The sequence below is a fragment of the Dendrobium catenatum genome, unplaced genomic scaffold (assembly GCF_001605985.2).
Source record: "Dendrobium catenatum unplaced genomic scaffold, ASM160598v2 fragScaff_scaffold_621, whole genome shotgun sequence".
NCBI lineage: Eukaryota > Viridiplantae > Streptophyta > Magnoliopsida > Asparagales > Orchidaceae > Dendrobium > Dendrobium catenatum.
This window is the reverse complement of record NW_021319083.1, coordinates 23,302,097-23,321,644: the sequence shown is the minus strand read 5'-3', so window position 1 is coordinate 23,321,644 and position 19,548 is coordinate 23,302,097. Positions and strand designations below refer to the sequence as shown.

Sequence of the window (19,548 nt, the reverse complement as noted above, 5' to 3'; positions counted from 1 at the left end):
TGGAACTGAATATCTAAACCGGACCACATGGGACTTGAACTTTATTGAACAACATGAAACTAGATCTAAATTAAAGTGCAAGGAACCAAATTTTATTCAAATAACAGAGCATTGGACTCCAATTTGATAAATGCATAATAGAAATGTGAACACCAAATGCTAAACAAGAATTTAAAATATTCAAATAAGCGTCAACCAACAAATAGGGAACTCGTGGCATACGAAGAACAATATGCATACATGGAAATGCAATCGCCTGCACACTATCATAACACGAACATGACGCTTGCATAAGTACAACAGTTCATTTGCACAAGCAGGAAGACTTGTGAGGACATAACACCTTTTGTAGACAATGAAGGGAGACAAAATTATTGCAATAAATCTTATAGTATGTTCTTGAATAAGAACACCGAAGATCATACACAACGGATATAACTTAAGTGTAAACAAATACACTAAACCCCCGTAAATGACGACAATCAACACGTATGAAGAGATGGATGATGAGGAATATAGCTTAATCAACAATCAATAACAACATGCAAAGGAATGCATCGATCTAAATGCAAATGATGACAGAGAATATGCTGCAGTCACTTACGAACTATCGCAGAAGGTCTATAACATTCACAATGAATATGTCATATCCAGAAGTGTAAAATAAATATAGCATGTCCATAAAAGAAAAGCAAGATGGCTATAAAGGATATAATCTCCTATCTACCAATATCAGTCAACTTGCAAATGGACATATAGTAACTTGCCTACGAGCAGATGTGGAAGAGTTACAACAAATACTATTTCTTGCAAACAACATTAGAAGGTCTACATCCTCTGTGACTTGCCTGTATATGATAGCAAAAGGCCCATAATATGCACAACACATCTTCTACAAGCAATAATAACATATTTGCAATACATACGAGTTCCTACGAGTTACTGTAGGAAACTTCTTATTCACATAGTAATCTACCTACGAGCAATAGTTGGATCCTCAATAAGTATCACATATCACCTACAAATGATGTTACTTAATTCATTATGTCTGTACTTGAAGGAAAGGCATGATAGTTGCAATAAGCATAATCCTGTTCATGAATGAGGTATGGGTATTGTGCAGTAAATACAGTAACGTCCCTACAAGTGGCGCAGATCAAAACAAATCTAATAGCTCTCAATGAATCCTAAAAAGCACTATACAAGCAAATACAATAGCTTGTCAGTCAACAATACATGGAGAAATTGACGATAAATGTAATTCAACTTGCATTCAATATCAATATATGAACATGCCTGTTAAACCCTGCAATCAATATAGATAGAAGGCGACCTAGCATATTGCTAAACAATGCCAGATCACCGGATCCGCAACACTCACACAAGCAAATAGAAAGTGTGTACAAGCTCTCAAACAGAGCGCCGCGTACATTTGATCATCAGCTGCCCGCACAACTGGTCAATATAAAATATTTCAAAAATGCCTTTGCACATACGCCACAATATGTATATAACACAAATACAGAAGTGCACATGCAAGCACATAAGTTGTACACATACAATAGTATACACCCGTATGGGCTTGATGAGCGTGTTATGGGAACACACGTAATGTCTGAGGCTATAATGCGCCGACACTTCTCCTCAAAGAGGCGTGCAGTGTCCGACACCGTGTCCGACACTCCTCCGACACGTGTCGGACACTCTGAAAACGTGTCCGATTAAAAAATATTAAATGCAAATTGGATACGCGTATCTTCAATATTTTATGAATTCTTTTAAACATAATTTCTTGTATTTTGTGGGATTTAAACTAAATTTCTTATTTCCTATCAACAACACCAAATCAACGTCCGCACTTAATTCCCAATCATCGAATATTCTCATTTTCATTTTTTTTTGGCATTGAAGATATTTTCATCTCCTATCTCGGTGACTGATAAATGACATCGACGCCTGACTCTCGACGTTTGAAAAATTAATTGTTGTTTTTTGAAACTTACCAAAAAAAGCTAATATACATGCTCGGTACCGCTCGGTATCGCTAGGTACATGCTTGGTACTGCTAGGTACCGCTCAACATTGTTTAAAATTGCGTATTCAGATATTGAGGCGTTTATCATTTGTTAGGCGAGGCGTAAGCCTCAAAATCAAAAGATTGCGTAAACATAAAATGATAAATTTTTTATAAACTAATAAGTGAATAATATAAAATATAAAAAAGCATAAGATATGAAGTGAAATCAAAATATCTCAATAATAAGACAACATGAAATATAGTTCAACTCAAAATTCTATCTTTCCTAAATCCCAATATTCTTTTCATTAACATATAATTCCAATTTTCAAAAATAAATAGCAATGACATATCACATAAGAACTCATAAGTCATCAACACTGTCATCACTAAGGGGTTCTTCATTTGAATCATCATTATGATGAACTACTCTCTTCCCTTCCTCCTCTCCTATAAAATCCAATGTCGAGTATTTACTTCAAGATTTATGTAAGTTTTAATATATATAGCGTGAGGCGTAAGCCTTATGCCAGTGAGGCGAGGCAGGTCTCAACCAAGTTGAGGCGCAAGCCTCATAAAAAATACTCAAGGCGTAAGCATTGAGGCATTTTTTTACTGGAATTGCACAAAGATGGGCCTTAAGGCGAGCCTCATATTGCGCAATTTTAAGCCATGCCGCTCAATACAAGCTCGGTACTGCTAGGTACATCGATACCTCTAGGTACATGCTCAGTACCGCTAGGTACATGCTCGGTACCGCTCGGTATCTTTCCATATAAATAACTTATGAACCTTAAAAATAAGCAGAACTTCAAGTATCATCCTCTTCATATTGTGAGAGAAATTGGAGCGCATACTCATTTATTCAATCAATGAAGAGGAATACAATAACTTCACAACGAGCTGAAGATTTAGTTTATGTGCATACAAATCTTCGTCTTCTATCAAAGAAAACCCCACTTTATATGACATGTGATAACAAGATGTGGGATGTTGGTGGAGATGGGTTTGACTGCCCTGATGATATGAGATTATTGGAGGTTGCAAATCTTTCTCTAGATGAACCAGAGGTGGAAACAATGATATTCAATTATGATGATATTGAAGGCCAAAGATCAACCTCTGAATCTAATTCTATCATTCCCTCTATTGAGTAGTTGGACCTTCATGTTGTACTAAATGATTTTTTGCTTATATTTTTATAGTTGTACTAAACATTTTGTACTAAACATCTTTATGTTATAAGCTAAACAAGTTATCATGAAATTGATTTATTATTGCTTGTCATTTTTTTCATATAATATCACTTATAATTTCTATATATATATATTTAAAATTTATTATGTCGTGTCCACGCCGCACCCGTGTCCTATATTTTAAAAAAATATCTGTCCCGTGTCTGTGCCGTGTCGACGTGTCCGTGTCGGTGCATCATAGGTCTGAGGATACTTCGTGGGTGTAGAAATGAACTTACATATGAGTCCGATCTTTGTATGTGAATGGATAGTAGTATTCACGGCTCGAACCGTAAAAAATATACAGTTGTGATATAAACCGGTATAATATATATATATATATAATATATATATATATATATATATATATATATATATTTATATATATTACTAGGTTATACACATAGTATATATAGCGCGGTATGTCTTGGTACTAGTTGGTTCATATTAGGCCTTCAACATCTATCAAACAAATGGTCACTTCTAAAGAAATAAAACCTACATTAAACCCAATCTTTTGTTTGCGGGCGAAAAAAGTTTTCATCGCTAAAATGACAAATATACGAATTATTTAAAACCCTGATGATGACCGTATTTAAAGAATATCTCAACTAGAGCGATTAATTTCAAATTTTCAAAATACCACCCAATGGCCTATGAAAATAAAAAATTAAAAAAAAAAAAAATCAAAATCCAGAGAATTTAAAATTGAAATAAACCATCAAAATGCTTTAAAAAACACATCCATCATCTACAATAGTTTGCTGGATGGACAAATTCAAATATCACTTCAGCTTACAAAGAACTATTATCTAGTCGAGAATATAACTATGATTCATTCTCAAACAATTTCTTGCTAGTAAGAACGTGACATGTGTCCTTTACCCGGCAACTTTGCGGCCAACTGGCACTGTAGGTAAACAGTTATGACTGGGGCCCTTTGAACCTGTTGGTTTACCGTCAAGTGACACCACTAAATTATGGTCATAGCCAGAGCCCATAAACTCTCCACTAATATTAAATTTTTGTGATATGAATCAATATGATATAATCGATAGAGCACAAAATCATTTGTCAGCTAAGGTTGATTCAGCATTGTCCCCTTAGACAAATATTATGTTACGCCGGTTCAGGCTGAATCGGCCCAGCCGGCCAATGGGCCGGCTCAGCACGTGTACAAGAGGCGGAAGTAGTCCGCCTCCCCCTTTGTTTTTCTGCACCTTGGGTGGATCCCACCCAGCCAAGGAATTTCAAAGTGGAAAAGGGTTGGGCGGCTAAGGCTTTGGGAGAGAAAATTGATTAGGAAACCTTTTGTATTAAAGTGCATGAGAGGATTAAGGAGAGATTGGTTTTGATTGATTGGAAATTAGGATTCTTGGTGTTGGGCTTTAGACATCTCTTGTCTAGAGATTTGGGAGAGACGATTCTCCTCTCGAATTGAGGATCTTTTCTATCTTGCTTTATGTTTGTTTTCGTTTGCTTTCTATAAGACCTACCGTGTGATTGTTCTTTCACGACGTTTTCTACGTTTTTTTCGCTGTTTTACCGAATTTTGGTTAGGTTTGCTTGCAAACTCAAGTAGATCTGATAGGATTACTTGCAAGCTCAAGTATTTCCTATCAAATTGGTATCATAGCAAGTCGTGCGACCGCTGGAGGGCTGATTTCGGTAAATTTCAGCGGTGATTCTTTGCCTGGAAGGAAGGAAGATTGCTGTTTTTGGAGCTCCAATTCCATTTTTTGTGATTTTACAAACTCCGGATTGTGGCGGCGGCCAAAAAAGTGGATCTCTGGAGGAAATGCTTGAAGGAGAGATGAATCAAATCAAAACGACGGTGGAGGAAATGATTTCCTCCATGGAAGGACAAGTCGCCGATCTCCAGGACATGATGAAGAAGATGCTAGAAATTCAAAACCAAATGGCGACTTCCGTGGCAAAGGAGGGGAAGGAAACAAGTACGAATTCTGAAATTCGTAGGGAGGAAAATGAGGTGGAAATCATGGAAGGAGAAAGAAGAAGACCCCATATGGAGCCTGTCCAGAGGGAAGAAAGAGGGGGTGGATATGGGGAACGCCAGGAGGGATACTATGGTCGATGAGGTGCTGATTTTGAAGACAAAAGGGGGGATTTCGAAGGGGGTTTGGGCTATATGGCAGAGCAAGGGAAGACCAGGAAACATGGGGTGGACCTAGCACTTTGGAGAGGGGAAACTATGGAAACATCATGGGGAATGGTGGCGACCAGAAGATGAGAAAGTTGAAAATGCCCATATTCGAAAAAGAAGATGCGTATGGGTGGATTTACAAAGTGCAGCGATACTTCGCCGTCAATGGGATGACGGAGGAGAAGCTGACAACAACGGAAGTGTGCTTGTAAGGAAAAGCCCTGTCGTGGTATCAGTGAAGAGACCAGAGGAGGCCTATTAGGAACTAGACGGAATTCAAGGACTACTTAATATAACGTTTCAAAACTGACCGGAGAGGAGATTTCTATGAGCAGTTCTTTGCTCTGACGTAGGAGGGATTAGTAGCAGACTATCGAGAGCGATTTGAGCACCTTGCTAGCAGGGTGGAGTGACTCTCAGATACAGTATTAAAAATTTTATGAAGGGGTTGAAGGCGGAGATCCGAGCAGTAGTGAAGGTTCTGATGCCCCGTGACTTGGGGGAGGCCATGAAGTTGGCCTAACTGGTGGAAAATCAGAGGAATCTGGAGAGAGGAGCCAGGAGTAACAACACATGGGGGACTTACAGGATGACGACCACCCATCTAACACCTAAAGGTCCTACAATAGGAGTGTCGAGAGGCCACCAAGGAGAAGACAATGGCTGATGGAGAAAAAAGATGGAGGAGAAGAGGGCTAAGGGATTGTGCTTCAGGTGCGATGAAAAGTATACGCCAGGGCATCAGTGTAAGGACCGAACTCTTCAGGTTCTCACCATCTGTGGTGATGAGGAAACTGAGGAAGGTGAGGAGGAGATGGAGGAGAAGCTACATTTGGATCTGGCTGAGGTTTCCTTGAACTCAGTGGTAGGTTTCACTACGAATGATACCATGAAGGCGAAAGGGTAGAAAGTGGTCCGGGAGGTGGTGGTGTTGACAGATAGTGAGGCTACTCACAATTTTGATTTCCACACAGGTCGTCGACCAATTGTGAGTGAGATTGGTGGATACCGACTGTTACGGGGTGATGATGGGTACTTGGAAGATGGAGAAAGGACAAGGGATGCAGAGGATTGCGACTAACGATCTAGGGAATTCAGGTGAAGGAGGATTTTCTTCTACTAGAGCTTGGGAGTATAGATGTCATCCTAGGGATGAAATGACTGCAAACTTTGGGAGACACCAAAGTAAAATAAGAGCAATCACGTTGGAGTTGATGATAGAATGAAGGAAGGTGGTGATTAAGTGAGATGCGGAGCTTTCCAAATCCCTGATTTCCCTTAAAACGATGGTGATGGATATTCAATTGGATGGCAGAGGGTATTTGGTGGAGTTGCACAGTTTGGATGGAGCGAGATAGGAGGAGGGAGGGGACATACCCCTCTCCATTCAGCCTTTGATTCAGTAGTTCCAAGAGGTGTTTCAGCCACATCAAGGATTGCCGCTGCAGAGGGAGCAGGAGCATGCCATCGTATTGAGGGAGGGAGTGTCACACATCAGTGTATGACCTTATCGCTACCCTCAGTTCCAGAAGGATGAAATTGAAAAGTTGATTAGAGAAATGCTAGAGGAAGAAATCATCAGTCCCTTCTCTAGTTCAATTCTATTAGTGTAAAAGAAGGATAACAGCTGACGTTTTTGTGTGGACTACAGAGCACTTAACAATTAGACTGTACCTGAAAAGTTTCCTTACTTATCATTGATGAGTTGCTAGATGAATTGAGTGGAAAAGCGATCTTCAACAAGATAAACTTGAAATTAGGTAACCATCCCATCCGGATGAAGGAGGATGTACCTATGACGGCCTTTAGAACTCATGAGAGACATTATGAGTTCTTGGTGATGCCTTTTGCCCTCACTAATGCTCCCGCTACTTTCCAGGCCCTTATGAATAAGGTTTTCAAATCTTATCTCAGACGGTTTATATTGGTATTCTTTGACAACATCCTAGTCTACAGCAGGACAGAGGAGGAGCACTGGGAGCATTTGAAAAGCATGTTAGAGGTACTGCATAAACACAAGCTGAGGGCCAACTTGAAGAAATGCTGCTTCGCACAAGTCAGTGTCGAGTATTTGGGCCATGTTGTATCAAAAGAAGGGGTGGCAGCAAATTAGTCCAAAATTGAGGTAATGCTAAAGTGGCCAGTGCCGAAGAATCTGAAGGAGCTGAGGGAATTTCGAAGGCTGATAGGATACTACAAAAGGTTTGTAAATGGGTACAATGCCATTAGATGGCCACTCACTAAGTAGTTGAAGAAGGACGGGTTCTTATTGGGGGAGGCGGCCACGTTAGCATTTGAGAGCCTAAAGAAGGTGAAGACTACGGTGCCGGTCCTAGCTTTGCCAGATTTCACTCAGACTTTCATTGTGGAGACAGATGCGTCTGGGTATGAGCTGGGTGCAGTTCTTATGCAGATTCGTAGCCCATTGCCTATTTCAACCAAGTATTGATTGCTAGAGCCAGACTGAAGTTAGTTTATGAGAGGAAATTGATAGCCATCATTTAGGCCATCCAAAAGTGGCGACTCTACCTACTTGGGAGACATTTCATTGTCAGGACAGATCAGCGGAGCTTGAAATAACTTTTGGAACAGTGGATGGTGATAGAGGAGCATCAATGGTGGCTGTCTAAGTTGCTTGGGTATAATTTTGAGATTCCGTACAGGCCAGGGGTGGAGAACAAGGCGGCAGATGTCTTATCTAGATGTATGGGGGAGCTGCAGACGGTGACACTATATGTTCCTTTGATGCTGGATTGGGAGGCCATCATAGAGGAAAGTGCTAGAGATGAAGGTTTGGGGAAGATCAGGTTAGATTTACTGAATGAAGAGGGTATCCATCCAGGGTACTCATTGGAGGAAGACAAATTGCTATATCAGGCGAGATTTATGATGCCCCAGACCTCGATCCACATCTCCAACTTACTCTAGGAGTTTCATGAAAGTGCTGTGGGGGATCATTTAGGCGTACAGAAGACATACGGGAGGCTAGCAGCGGAGCAGTACTGGAAGGGGATGCATAAATATGTAGAGGAGATAGTAGCCAGATGTGAGATCTGCCAAAGGAATAAGTACCTGGCCATGTCACCAGGAGGATTACTACAGTCGTTAGCTCTACCTGGAAGAGTGTGGGAGGAGATATCTATGGATTTCATATATGGGTTGCCACGCTCAGAGGAGTTCACAATGATCTTAGTGGTGGTGGACAGGCTTAGAAAGTATGCACATTTTATTCCCTCCGATACCCCTACACTGTAGTGACAATAGCATCAGCTTTCATCAGGGAGGTGGTCAGATTGCACGGAGTACTAGAGGCGATCGTATCAGATAGGGATAAGGTGTTCCTCAGCCATTTTTGGAGGGAGTTGTTCAGATTACTTGGGACAATCCTCAAGAGGAGCACAGCTTACGACCCACAGATTGATGGCCAGACGGAAGTAGTCAATAGGAGCTTGGAGACGTACTTGAGATACTTTGTGTCAGAGACACCCAAGCTATGGGATAAATGACTATCATGGGCTGAGTACTGGTACAACACATATTTTCATTCAGCTTCACAGATGACCCTATTCAAGGTGTTGTACGGACGGGATCCCCCACACTTGGTGCACTTTGGGAGTAGCAGTACTCTGGTTTCTTCAGTAGAGGAGTACTTGGAGGAGAGGGACCGAGTGCTGGAGGAGTTGAAGAGGCATCTACTGAGAGCTCAGTAATTTATGAAGAAACAAGCGGATGGGCAGATGAATGACATCTAGTTCGAAGTGGGGGAGAGGGTGTTCTTGAAGCTCCGACTGTATAGATAGAAGATAGTCGCCAACAGGTGGAATGAAAAGATGGCTCTAAGGTACTTTGAGCCTTATGAAGTGCTAGAGAAGATTAGGGCAGTAGCATACCGACTGAAATTACCACAATCGGCGACCATACATCCGGTTTTTCATGTCTCGCAGTTGAGAAAGGTCTTTTGTGACTAAGCAACCAACCCTGAGTTACCGGGGACACTTACAGATGATTTAGAAATGGTTATGGAACCCTTAGAGCTGATGGGGGTTTGCTAGAAAGAAGATGGAATTAAGGAAGTGTTGATCCAGTGGAAGGACCAACCTGACTACGAGGCCACCTGAGAGCCATACAAGAGGACGAAATAGCAGTTTCCGGATTTTCACCTTGAGGACAAGGTGGTTCTTTAGGAGGACGGTATTGTTATGCCGGTTCAGACTGAACCGGCCAAGCCGACCAATGGGCCGGTTTAGCACGTATACAAGAGGCGGAAGTAGTCCGCCTCCCCCTTTGTTTTTTCGCCCCTTGGGTGGGTCCCACCCAGCCAAGCAATTTCAAAGTGGAAAAGGTTTGGGCGGCTAAGGCTTTGGGAGGGAAAATTGATTAGGAAACCTTTTGTATCAAAGTGCATGAGAGGATTAGGAAGAGATTGGTTTTTATTGATTGGAAATTAGGGTTCTTCGTGTTGGGCTCTAGACATCTCTTGTCTAGATATTTGGGAGAGACGATCCTCCTCTCAAATTGAGGATCTCTTATATCTTGCTTTATGTTTGTTTCCTTTTGCTTTCTATAAGATATTGCTAACATGTGATTGTTCTTCCACGACGTTTGCTACGTTTTTCTCGCTGTTCTACCAAATTTTGGTTAGGTTTGCTTGCGAACTCAAGTAGATACGATAGGATTACTTGTGAACTCAAGTATTTCCTATCATATTCACCCCATGTCTACAAGGTACCCTTGAACAATGCAACCTATGGCTGCCGACAAGGTACCCTTGAACAATGGAACCTATGGCTGCCGACAAGGATCTTCCTATCAGGTTCGGTCGACTACCTCCTCTGACTAAGTAGACCAGGGACCATGATGGCTAGGGACGACGGAACCATGAGATCTTGATTGGGTCCATCCATTCCCCCACCATCTGCTTTAAGTGCAAGATGGTGAAATTTTAAATTTTAAATATCAAATTTCCTAATACTAACCAATGCTGCTACTATAGGCCAAATAACATGTTTCTCTACTAATCTGATTGACGACTAGCCTTAATCGAAAGTTCTCTCTCATTATCGGGAGCTGAGAGGGGTAGTTAACTATAGCACGTTTTGCTTTCCTTTAATAACCTTTTATATTTACTTAACCGTGGAATCTCCTTAATCCAGCTGATGAATTTAATCCTTGTTCGGGAAAAGCTCCTTCTCCGATTCATCGTATCAATGAAACTGTAATATCGTCTTCCTCTGGTATGAAACTATTTGTGAGCAGGTTTAGCAGCAATTCATCTAAACCTCTGTTCCTTGAAGAAGGGATTTCATTTGCTCAAAAGTTGATGGATAATACTCAAGATGTTTGTAATAATGTCTATGAGGATCGTAATGCAGCTCCTTCTCACAACAAAATTGGGAATTCATCCAATAATTTGGTCACGAAACCAAATATCAAAATTAACTTCACAAGAGATGACTCTTTAATAGCAGAAGATGGAAAGACTATCAAGATGAATGAATCCAGTATGAAGATCAATGTGGAAAAACTACAATCTTCTATTGTAGTTAAAGTTTTTGGAGACAATGCTCCAGTTTATGTTATCGCAAGAGAACTCCGTCGCCAATGGAATTTATTTGGTAAATTTCATATCACCTCCCTGGGTCTCGGTTGGATCCTTTGCTCCTTCTTTGAAATGGATGTTGTTGAAAAAGTATTAGGAGGACCTTGGTATGTCAATGGTCATATCGTGGGGATAGATAGATGGTCTCCTTTATTCACACCTTCATCCTTAAAAGGTCTTTCTTCTCCGATTTCGGTAAGGCTTCCTCACCTTCCTTTGATTTGCTGGGATGAAGAGAATGTGGCCAGAATTGCTTCTATGATTGGGCAGCCACTATGGATAGATGGAAATATGTTCCAGTGGAGTAAGAGAGAATATGCAAGAGTTTGTATTAGAATGGCTCTTGATCAACAATTCCCAACCGGTGTTTGGGTGGAAGGATCTTGCGGACGTTTCTTTTAAAAAGTTAAATATGAGAAGGTTTCCACATTCTATTTTAAATGTGGAAAGGTGGGACATTTGATTGACAAATGTTTGGAAGGGAATCCGGGAAATCTTGAAGGTAACAGTTCTAAATTGAGTTCTCACAGGGAATTTCAAATTCCTCTTGAACCGGACAAGGAGTATGGTCCCTGGGTGCTTGTTAAAAACTTAAAAAGAAGGAGAAAGTTTATTTCAAACTCAAGCAAGGAGATCCAGAAAACAGTTAATTCTAAATCTGTCAAACAAATCTATGTTCAAAAAGCTCCCATTAATGCTGATCCAGTAAGTGATCCAAATCCAACAGAAGCAGTTATAGGAGGTAAAGAAGGATGTGCATTGCAGGAAAAGGTTGCTGAATTCTCTAAATCTTTTATGGAGGTGGCTACAAAATGTATCAACACGACTGATTCAATTCCGATCTCTTCTGGAACTGATTTGAAGATTTCTGATTTTGTTACAGACATAATTGGTCTTAACTTAGCTAGTGAAGGAGACTTTAGCTTGGACACAGAGAAAGGTGAAATAGAAGAAGGAGAAATTCCTGATTTAAAGCTGGAAAGTTTTGTTGCTGAAGTACCATTGGAGTTGAATGATTCTTCTAAATCCAAAGGAAAACTGATCAAAGAGCTCAATTCTTTGGGTAAGGATAATATTCTCTCTCAAAAAAGGAAAGGTGAAAATGCTAAAAAGGTTAAAAGTGGAATTAATTCCACTTTTAAAAACAAATGACGTCCCTAGCTTTCTGGAATTGTAGGGGGGCCAGAAAGTCGGAAGCCTCCCGGTATTTAAAGGAATTTGTTAAAGATTATAATTCCTTTTTTGTGGGACTTGTAGAAACGAAGGTTGTTTCTTTTGATAGACAAGATGTCAATAAACTCATTGGTGATAGTTGGGATTTTTTCTTCGTCCCAGCTGATGGCCTGCCAGGCGGTATTCTCATTACTTGGAGAAGGAACTTTTGTTCCTTCAATGTTTTGTATTCTTTTACACAAGCTGTAATTGGAGTTATTAATATTCCTAACAAAGGAGATTGGATGATAGCAACAGTATATGGCAGCAGAGATACTTATGAGAGAAGGCAACTATGGGAAAAATTAGAAGATCACTCAAACACTCACCTTCCTTTTATCTTAGGAGGTGATTTTAATTGTATATTGTCTCAAGAGGAAAAATGGGGAGGCAAGAGGTTCTCATTCTCTCAAGGACCTCAAGACTTGATTGCTTTCATGAATAACTATGATTTTCATGACATGGGGATCATTGGACCCAGATTTTCATGGTGCAATAATAAACAAGGAGGAGCTCGAATCTTAGAAAGGTTGGATCGCTGTCTTCTCAACTCAGCCGCATTGAATTTAATACAACCAGCTGTTGTTCGACATCTTGGGAGAATAGCTTCAGATCATTGCCCTTTAGTGCTGAATATTTTCAATTCTGAATTTAAAAATACAAAAAAGTTGCAGTTTGAAGACATTTGGACCTCATTTCCTGCTTCCAAAGACATTGTTGCAAAATCCTGGGAAAATCTGTTAAAGGTGATGATGTTCATGCTTTGAACACTAAATTTAGAAGAGTTTTAAAGGCTCTATTAATTAGAGTAGAGCTAAACATTCTAATCTCAACTCCCTTAAAGAAGAATTGAAGAAAGACATTATTGAGATACAAGAAGAAGAAGCAAATTCAGGAGGTTTATCAGATGACAAAATCTGTTTGCTGAAATTCAAAGTAAAGGTGCTCAACTCTACCTTAGGAAGACTGTCCTCCTGGTGGAAACAGAGATCTAAAATAAAATGGATCAAGGAAAGTGACTAATTCTGAGTTTTTTCACTCGGTGGTCTCGGCAAGAAGGAACTTGAACTTCATCAAACAAATTAAAGACTCCAATGGGAACATTTGTGAGGATCCTAATGAAATTGAAGATACTTTATTTAGGTACTTCAAGGAGAAATGGAGATTGAGGAAATGTAAACTATCAGGTTGGCCGAAACCAAGCAAAGTACTTGAAGAAGCTGACAGAGGATTACTGATGGCTGATTTCTCTATTTCAGAATTGGAAGCAGTTGTTCAACATCTTGAAGGTAACATTTCTCCTGGTATTGATGGAATTACTTATTCCTTTATTAAATTTTATTGGAATATCATTAAAGCTGACATATGGAAGGCGGTTTTTCAATTTTTACAAACCGGTATTATGTGTAACCAATGGAAAGAAACTTATGTTATTCTCATTCCCAAGCTCAAAAATCCTATTAATCCTTCTAATTACAGACCTATTAGTCTCTGTAATTCCATCTATAAAATTTCAGCTAGAATCTTGTTGAATAGATTAGTTGGCTGCATTCCTAAAATCATTTCAGAAAATCAAGTTGCCTTCATCAAGGGTAGGTCTATATCGGACAATATCCTTCTTACTCAAGAGATCATCAACAAATTTAGATTTTCTAAATCTAAAAAAGGCTTGATGGCTATCAAAGTGGATATGAAACAAGCCTATGATAGTATGGGTTGGCAAACCTTGGAACAAGTATTGTACATCTATGGGTTCCTGGATAAGTTTTCAAAGCTTCTTCTTCAATGTGTAGTAGTTACCAAATACATCATTATTATCAGTGGGATGAATACTGAATGGATAAGAGCTAATTGTGGTTTCAGGCAAGGATGCACTTTATCGCCATTTTTGTTTATCTTATGTTCTCAATTGTTAACAGAAGAATTCTTTCAAAGAGGACCGAAATTGGAGTCAAGGTGTCTCCAAATGCAGAAATAGTGTCTCATCTTCAATATGCTGACGACATTATTGTTTTTTCTATAGCTTATTGTAGGAATGCTAAGAAAATCAAAAAAATCTTGAAGAATTATTGTAGATGTACTGGACAAAGGATTAATGTGTCCAAATCATCTTTATTCCTTGGCAAATCTGTGAGGAGGCACAACGGGAAGATATTATCAAAAATTCTGGGCATCAGAATTGTAAATGAGCTGAACTACCTTGGTGTTAATATGACGTTAAGGAGACTCAACGGATCAGATTATCATGGTTTGCTGGAGAAAGCCTATGACAAGCTCAATCTTTGGGGTAATCAATTTCTTAATCTTTCTGGTAAATTACTTCTTATCAAAACTGCTTTCTTGTCTATGCCAACCTTCCTTGCAACTCACTCTTTGATTCCTTTGAGAGTGCTTAATGAATTAGACAAGTTGAGTAGAGATTTTTTGTGGAGAAAACAAGATAAGAGTAAGGGAATTCACTATGTTGATTGAGAAGCACTGTGTAAAAGCAAAAAATATGGAGGCCAAGGTGTTATTTCGGCTGTTGATAAAATAGACAATTGGAGAGCTAAATTTGCTTGGAAGCTCATTTCAAATCCTACATCTCTTTTAAACAGAGTTTTAATTGCCAAATACGGTTCAGATATCATGAATTATAAAAATAATATGGAGAGTCTTCTACTTGGAAGATTATTAAAAAGGGAGAAAGCTCTTAAAAAAATTCTGAGATGGAAGGTGAAGGATGGGAAATTCATCAATACCACCAAGGATGTGTGGATCCTTGACAAAAGTATTGATAGGTGGCCAACTTTTGTAGCAAATCTGCAGGAAGAACAAGAAAGTTTACAGAATTTTATTCAAGATGGAACCTGGGATGTAACTAAGCTTCAGCAAGCTTTCGGTCCAGAATTGGTGAAGCTGATATGCTTTGTTCCGATCCAGAACAGAATTATTGAAGATGAAGTAGAGATTGCTTTTAAACTTTCTGGGAAATCCTTATCAGCTTTGATTTCTGAACAAAAAGTCATCAATGAAGATGAGAATGCCAATTGGAGATGGTTGAAGAAGTTAAAATTAAGACCAAGGATTGAACTTTTTTGGTGGAGATTGTTGAACAAAGCAATTCCTTGTAATGAGTTTTTAATGTATAGAAGACTCATTAACCACAATGGCTGTCCAAGAGGTTGCAAACAAATTGAAGATGATAATCATATAGCAGTTAATTGCTATTTTATTCTTGAAGTTCTGAAGGTTTTGAATAGCTGGGGACTTAAGATCCCAATTTTCAATAATCTTAATTGCTGTATTAGAGAATTGAAGGATATTTCAAATTCTAACATTTTCCTGGGTAATCTTTACTGCTCGGCTATCTTTCATTCATGGAAAAGCAGAAATAAGCTAGTCCATTGTGACAAAGAGGACAGCTACAATATTGTTGCAGCTAATGCTTTATCATTCACTTCCCCATCAATCAATTATGATCTTATTTCGGTCAACTGGGATTCTAATCAGCTTAGGCTGTTTTCTTCTATTTGGAATCCCCCTCCAACCGAATGGATCAAATTAAATGTGGATGCATCTCTTGGAGACAATTATGCAGCAGGTATTGGAGGAGTTCTAAGAGATAACAAAGGTAGATTCCTATTTGCCTTTGGATTCAAACGAATGCACTGGGATAGTTCTTATCTAGAACTAGAAGCAGTTCTAGCCTTCAAAAACGTTCTTCAAGAGTGGATGTTTGATGCTAAAGAAATCATTATAGAAGGAGACAATTATAATGTTTTAAAATTCATTCAAAAGTCCATCAAAGAGGGAATACAAGAAGGTAATAACACTAGCATTGATGATTTCTTTTTTCTTAGGAATTTTAATCAAGTTATCATTCAATTTATGAATAGAGATTGTAATAAGTTAGCTGATTGTTGTGCTAACTATGCTAGAAATAACGACTTTATTTGGGAAAGTTTGGATATTAATCATATTCCTCCTATTTTCTTTAATATATTAAAGGAGGAATGTGATATATCGAAATCACTTAGGATTTTTTTCTTTGTTTTCTTTCAATAAAATTTGCTTTATGCAGTTTCTCAAAAAAAAAAAAAAAAAACCGTGGAATCTCCTTATGAGTATCAATATAAATTTAGGTTCTTCTAAAACTTCTATAATAGTACCTTTAATGAAACTAGTCATCCTACCTGATATGAAGTTTGCTCAATTAAAGAATATTAATTTACTTATCCTAGCTACCTATCTTGAAAGATTAACAAGTGATCACTTTTCAAATTCTACTACGTTATCTTAGAGAAATTATTTCTTTTTTATCATTGTCTTTATACCATTAAGATATGAATTCTTAAGTTTTTTTCTATGTTGTGTGCTCGAAGAACCCTTGGAAAAGAAAAACTTTCAATATTGTAAAATCCTTATGTTAACACATCTTATAGTTATATACTTGGAATCCCTGAACCCTAGGAAATCCTATATCAAATGACTGTAAGCCCACTCATGTTTGCTGTGTCCTAAAAGTGACATCTTGGGCAATGTAGTTAAAGAGTTTTGTTGAGTAAGGATAGAACAAATTGGAAGACACCTCTCAAACCAAGCATATCAAATCACATGGATACTTGCAAATGCTCTTCATTGCCCATGTTTTTAAGCACTTTATATTCTTTTAATCACATAGTTTTGGTTATGGCCCATTTTAGGTTGCGGAAAGGTTGAACAAGTTGCAAAAGAGAGGATGGAAACCACGAAGATCCATTATTTTGTGTAATTGGGATGCTGAAGAGTATGGTTTGGTCAATGACACCTCCCTTCCTCCACATAACACTTTCATCTCTAAATTATTCTTGTTTTCTTACACCTTCATTTTAAAATTTGCATCATTGCTGCAGCTTGGTTCAACAGAGTGGGTTGAAGATAACATGGAGGTTTTAGCCTCCAGAGCTGTAGCATATTTAAATGTTGACTCAGCAGTATCTGGTCCTGGGTTCCATGCAATGGCAACCCCACAACTTGATGAACTTCTCAAAGAGGCAGCCAAAAAGGTCCTTTTATGTTTTGTTCCTTTTTCAACATTTTCCATCAGTTGGACATGTCATCCATGGGCACAAAAACGTCTGAATACTTGGCTAGCTGTCCAACAAAAACAAGTTATGCTGCAATTTATTAGTTTTTGTGACCTTTATTTTAACTTTTTTTGTGCAGGTTCAAGATCCTGATAATCCATCACAAACTCTCTATGAGTCATGGGTTATGTCCGATTATCCTCTGGTGAGCGCATTAGACTTTTTGCAGTTCATGCAACCGTTAAATTGTTTTGCAACATGATTAGAATGGATTATTGCCTTTGGATTTTCCTCAATTGTTTGATTTCTTGATAATGGGAAGATGCATCTTATGAGCTTGTAGAAATCATTAATCATGCAATTGAACTGAAGATAAAATATCCTCTTTAAGATAGGGAGGTTGGGTGGAGGTGGAACTGATTTTGCAGCTTTTGTTCAACATGTTGGCGTCCCCTCAGTTGAAATGTCGTTTGGAAAAGGTATCCATTCTTTTATCTTTGTAAATGCACAATTGCCCTTTGGTTTAAATTTGTTGAACTGAATTTTCTTACCTTGATTTCTGATTTATCTGCATTTTAGTTCTTAGAAGTCTGCCTTGTCCTAATAACTAATAATCTCAGTTCTCTTTTGAAGTTTGATAATTATATCTCATGTGTATGAATGAGAATATGGTACATTCATAGACTTTGTTTGGATTTGATGGAAGTGAAGTGAAATTCAAACAATTTGTGGCTTTATTAGATATCCGCATCCATTAATTTTGGATTTTTATCCTTTTTTTCGTTTCCTTTTACTCAAATTCCTAACTTCCAATATGCATCTTTATGGACATATGGTTCTCCATTACTAGAATTTCTATGTTTGATGCTGTAGGCTTGGTAAGGTTTGGTTCGGAATTGCAAAATGTCACGCATGGTTATGTTCATGGCATAGCTATCTTCATGTCTCTTTCAATCATTCCTCTCAAATTTTCTTTTTTTAAATATTTTGATCCTCTAAAGGAATCTGGCACTATCTGAGGAACTGTTGATTAATACTGTTATGAAACCTAGAAGATGGTGGAGAGTCTAATCCTAATGCATAAATGATGTTGCAGATTACCCTGTTTACCATTCCATGTATGACGACTTTATATGGATGCAAAAATATGGGGACCCACTATTTCGTAGGCATGTTGCAGGTAGTTTCTATGTTTCATCTCATTCTTAACATATATTTAGCTCCAGTATGCGTATTTCTTTATAGTCAGAGTTACTTAAATATCATGCTTGCATCTATCTTGCTAGTTATTGTCTCAATTCGGGAGTCTGACATTGTATTTTGATGATTATAAATATTATTGAATGTTTATTTTATTTTTCCTGCACTTTATGTTGGATATATGTTTTTGTTTAGATCACTAACCTTTCAGGTATAGCTACACCAAACAGGAGTTAAGGATAAAAGCTCAAGACACCGTGCGTTCTTGTATAAGTCAGTCAATGTTTGAAAGAATTGATATTTTTTATTTTTCTTGACTGTATATTTATAATAGGTGTATGTTGGCTTAGCAACCATGTAGAAGCACACAGGGGAGTGAAATCATACTGTATGATCTGCTCAAACAGAAATTAATTAAAATATTTAATTAAATGAGCTAAATTTTTTATCGACTATAACTAATTGTATTGTACGACCACAACATTGTATAGGACGATAAGCTACATTAAGTAACCCCGCCATGGTATCTTGGTTACTAAATTTAGGCACATTTGAGTTTTGAAATTTAAACTAATTGTATTGTACGAATTGGCTTTTAGCGTACGGTATTTAATTAAGTTTCCTAATTTAATCTCGATGATTAATGAATTGTATCAGATATACTCTTCATTTAGGATCGTACTGGATGATTATCGATCATACTGGATGATTAGCAAAGGCCTCTCTAGGACGAACTTGGATTCGTGGGCTCCCAAAATTCGCGCCCCAGCTTCTCTGTGACCCCTTTCTTTTTTCGCATCATGGGCGTGAAGTGTTTTAATGTTTAAGTTCCAAGGTAAATCTTCAGAAAGCATATTGGGTTTTAGATAAGATAATACCTAGAGATTTCACCCTTATTTTTAGAGGACTTTATAATCTGAGTTCATGTTTCTTATAAGCGCAAACCCCTATAGTTAATTATCCATTCCAATAACTAGACAACTTTTTATTAAGGCTAGTCGTCGAACTGATATATAGTATCCGGCGTATAGTAGCATCAAAATTTGATATTAATAATTAAAATTTATATTTCC

At 38.2% G+C, this 19,548-nt stretch overlaps 1 protein-coding gene across 1 annotated transcript in view; it reads left to right on the top strand.

Moving 5' to 3' along the window:
• LOC110112357 (probable glutamate carboxypeptidase LAMP1) overlaps positions 1–18,499 on the top strand; it is a 39,470-nt gene extending 20,971 nt beyond the window's left edge. Inside the window, exons 4-8 of the mRNA XM_020844552.2 lie at positions 16,913–17,005; positions 17,102–17,254; positions 17,415–17,480; positions 17,667–17,754; positions 18,372–18,499. Coding sequence (XP_020700211.1) covers positions 16,913–17,005; positions 17,102–17,254; positions 17,415–17,480; positions 17,667–17,754; positions 18,372–18,484 — 513 coding nt within the window. The 3' untranslated portion in view covers positions 18,485–18,499. The remainder of the gene's footprint in view (positions 1–16,912; positions 17,006–17,101; positions 17,255–17,414; positions 17,481–17,666; positions 17,755–18,371) is intronic.
• Positions 18,500–19,548: the final 1,049 nt, after the last annotated feature.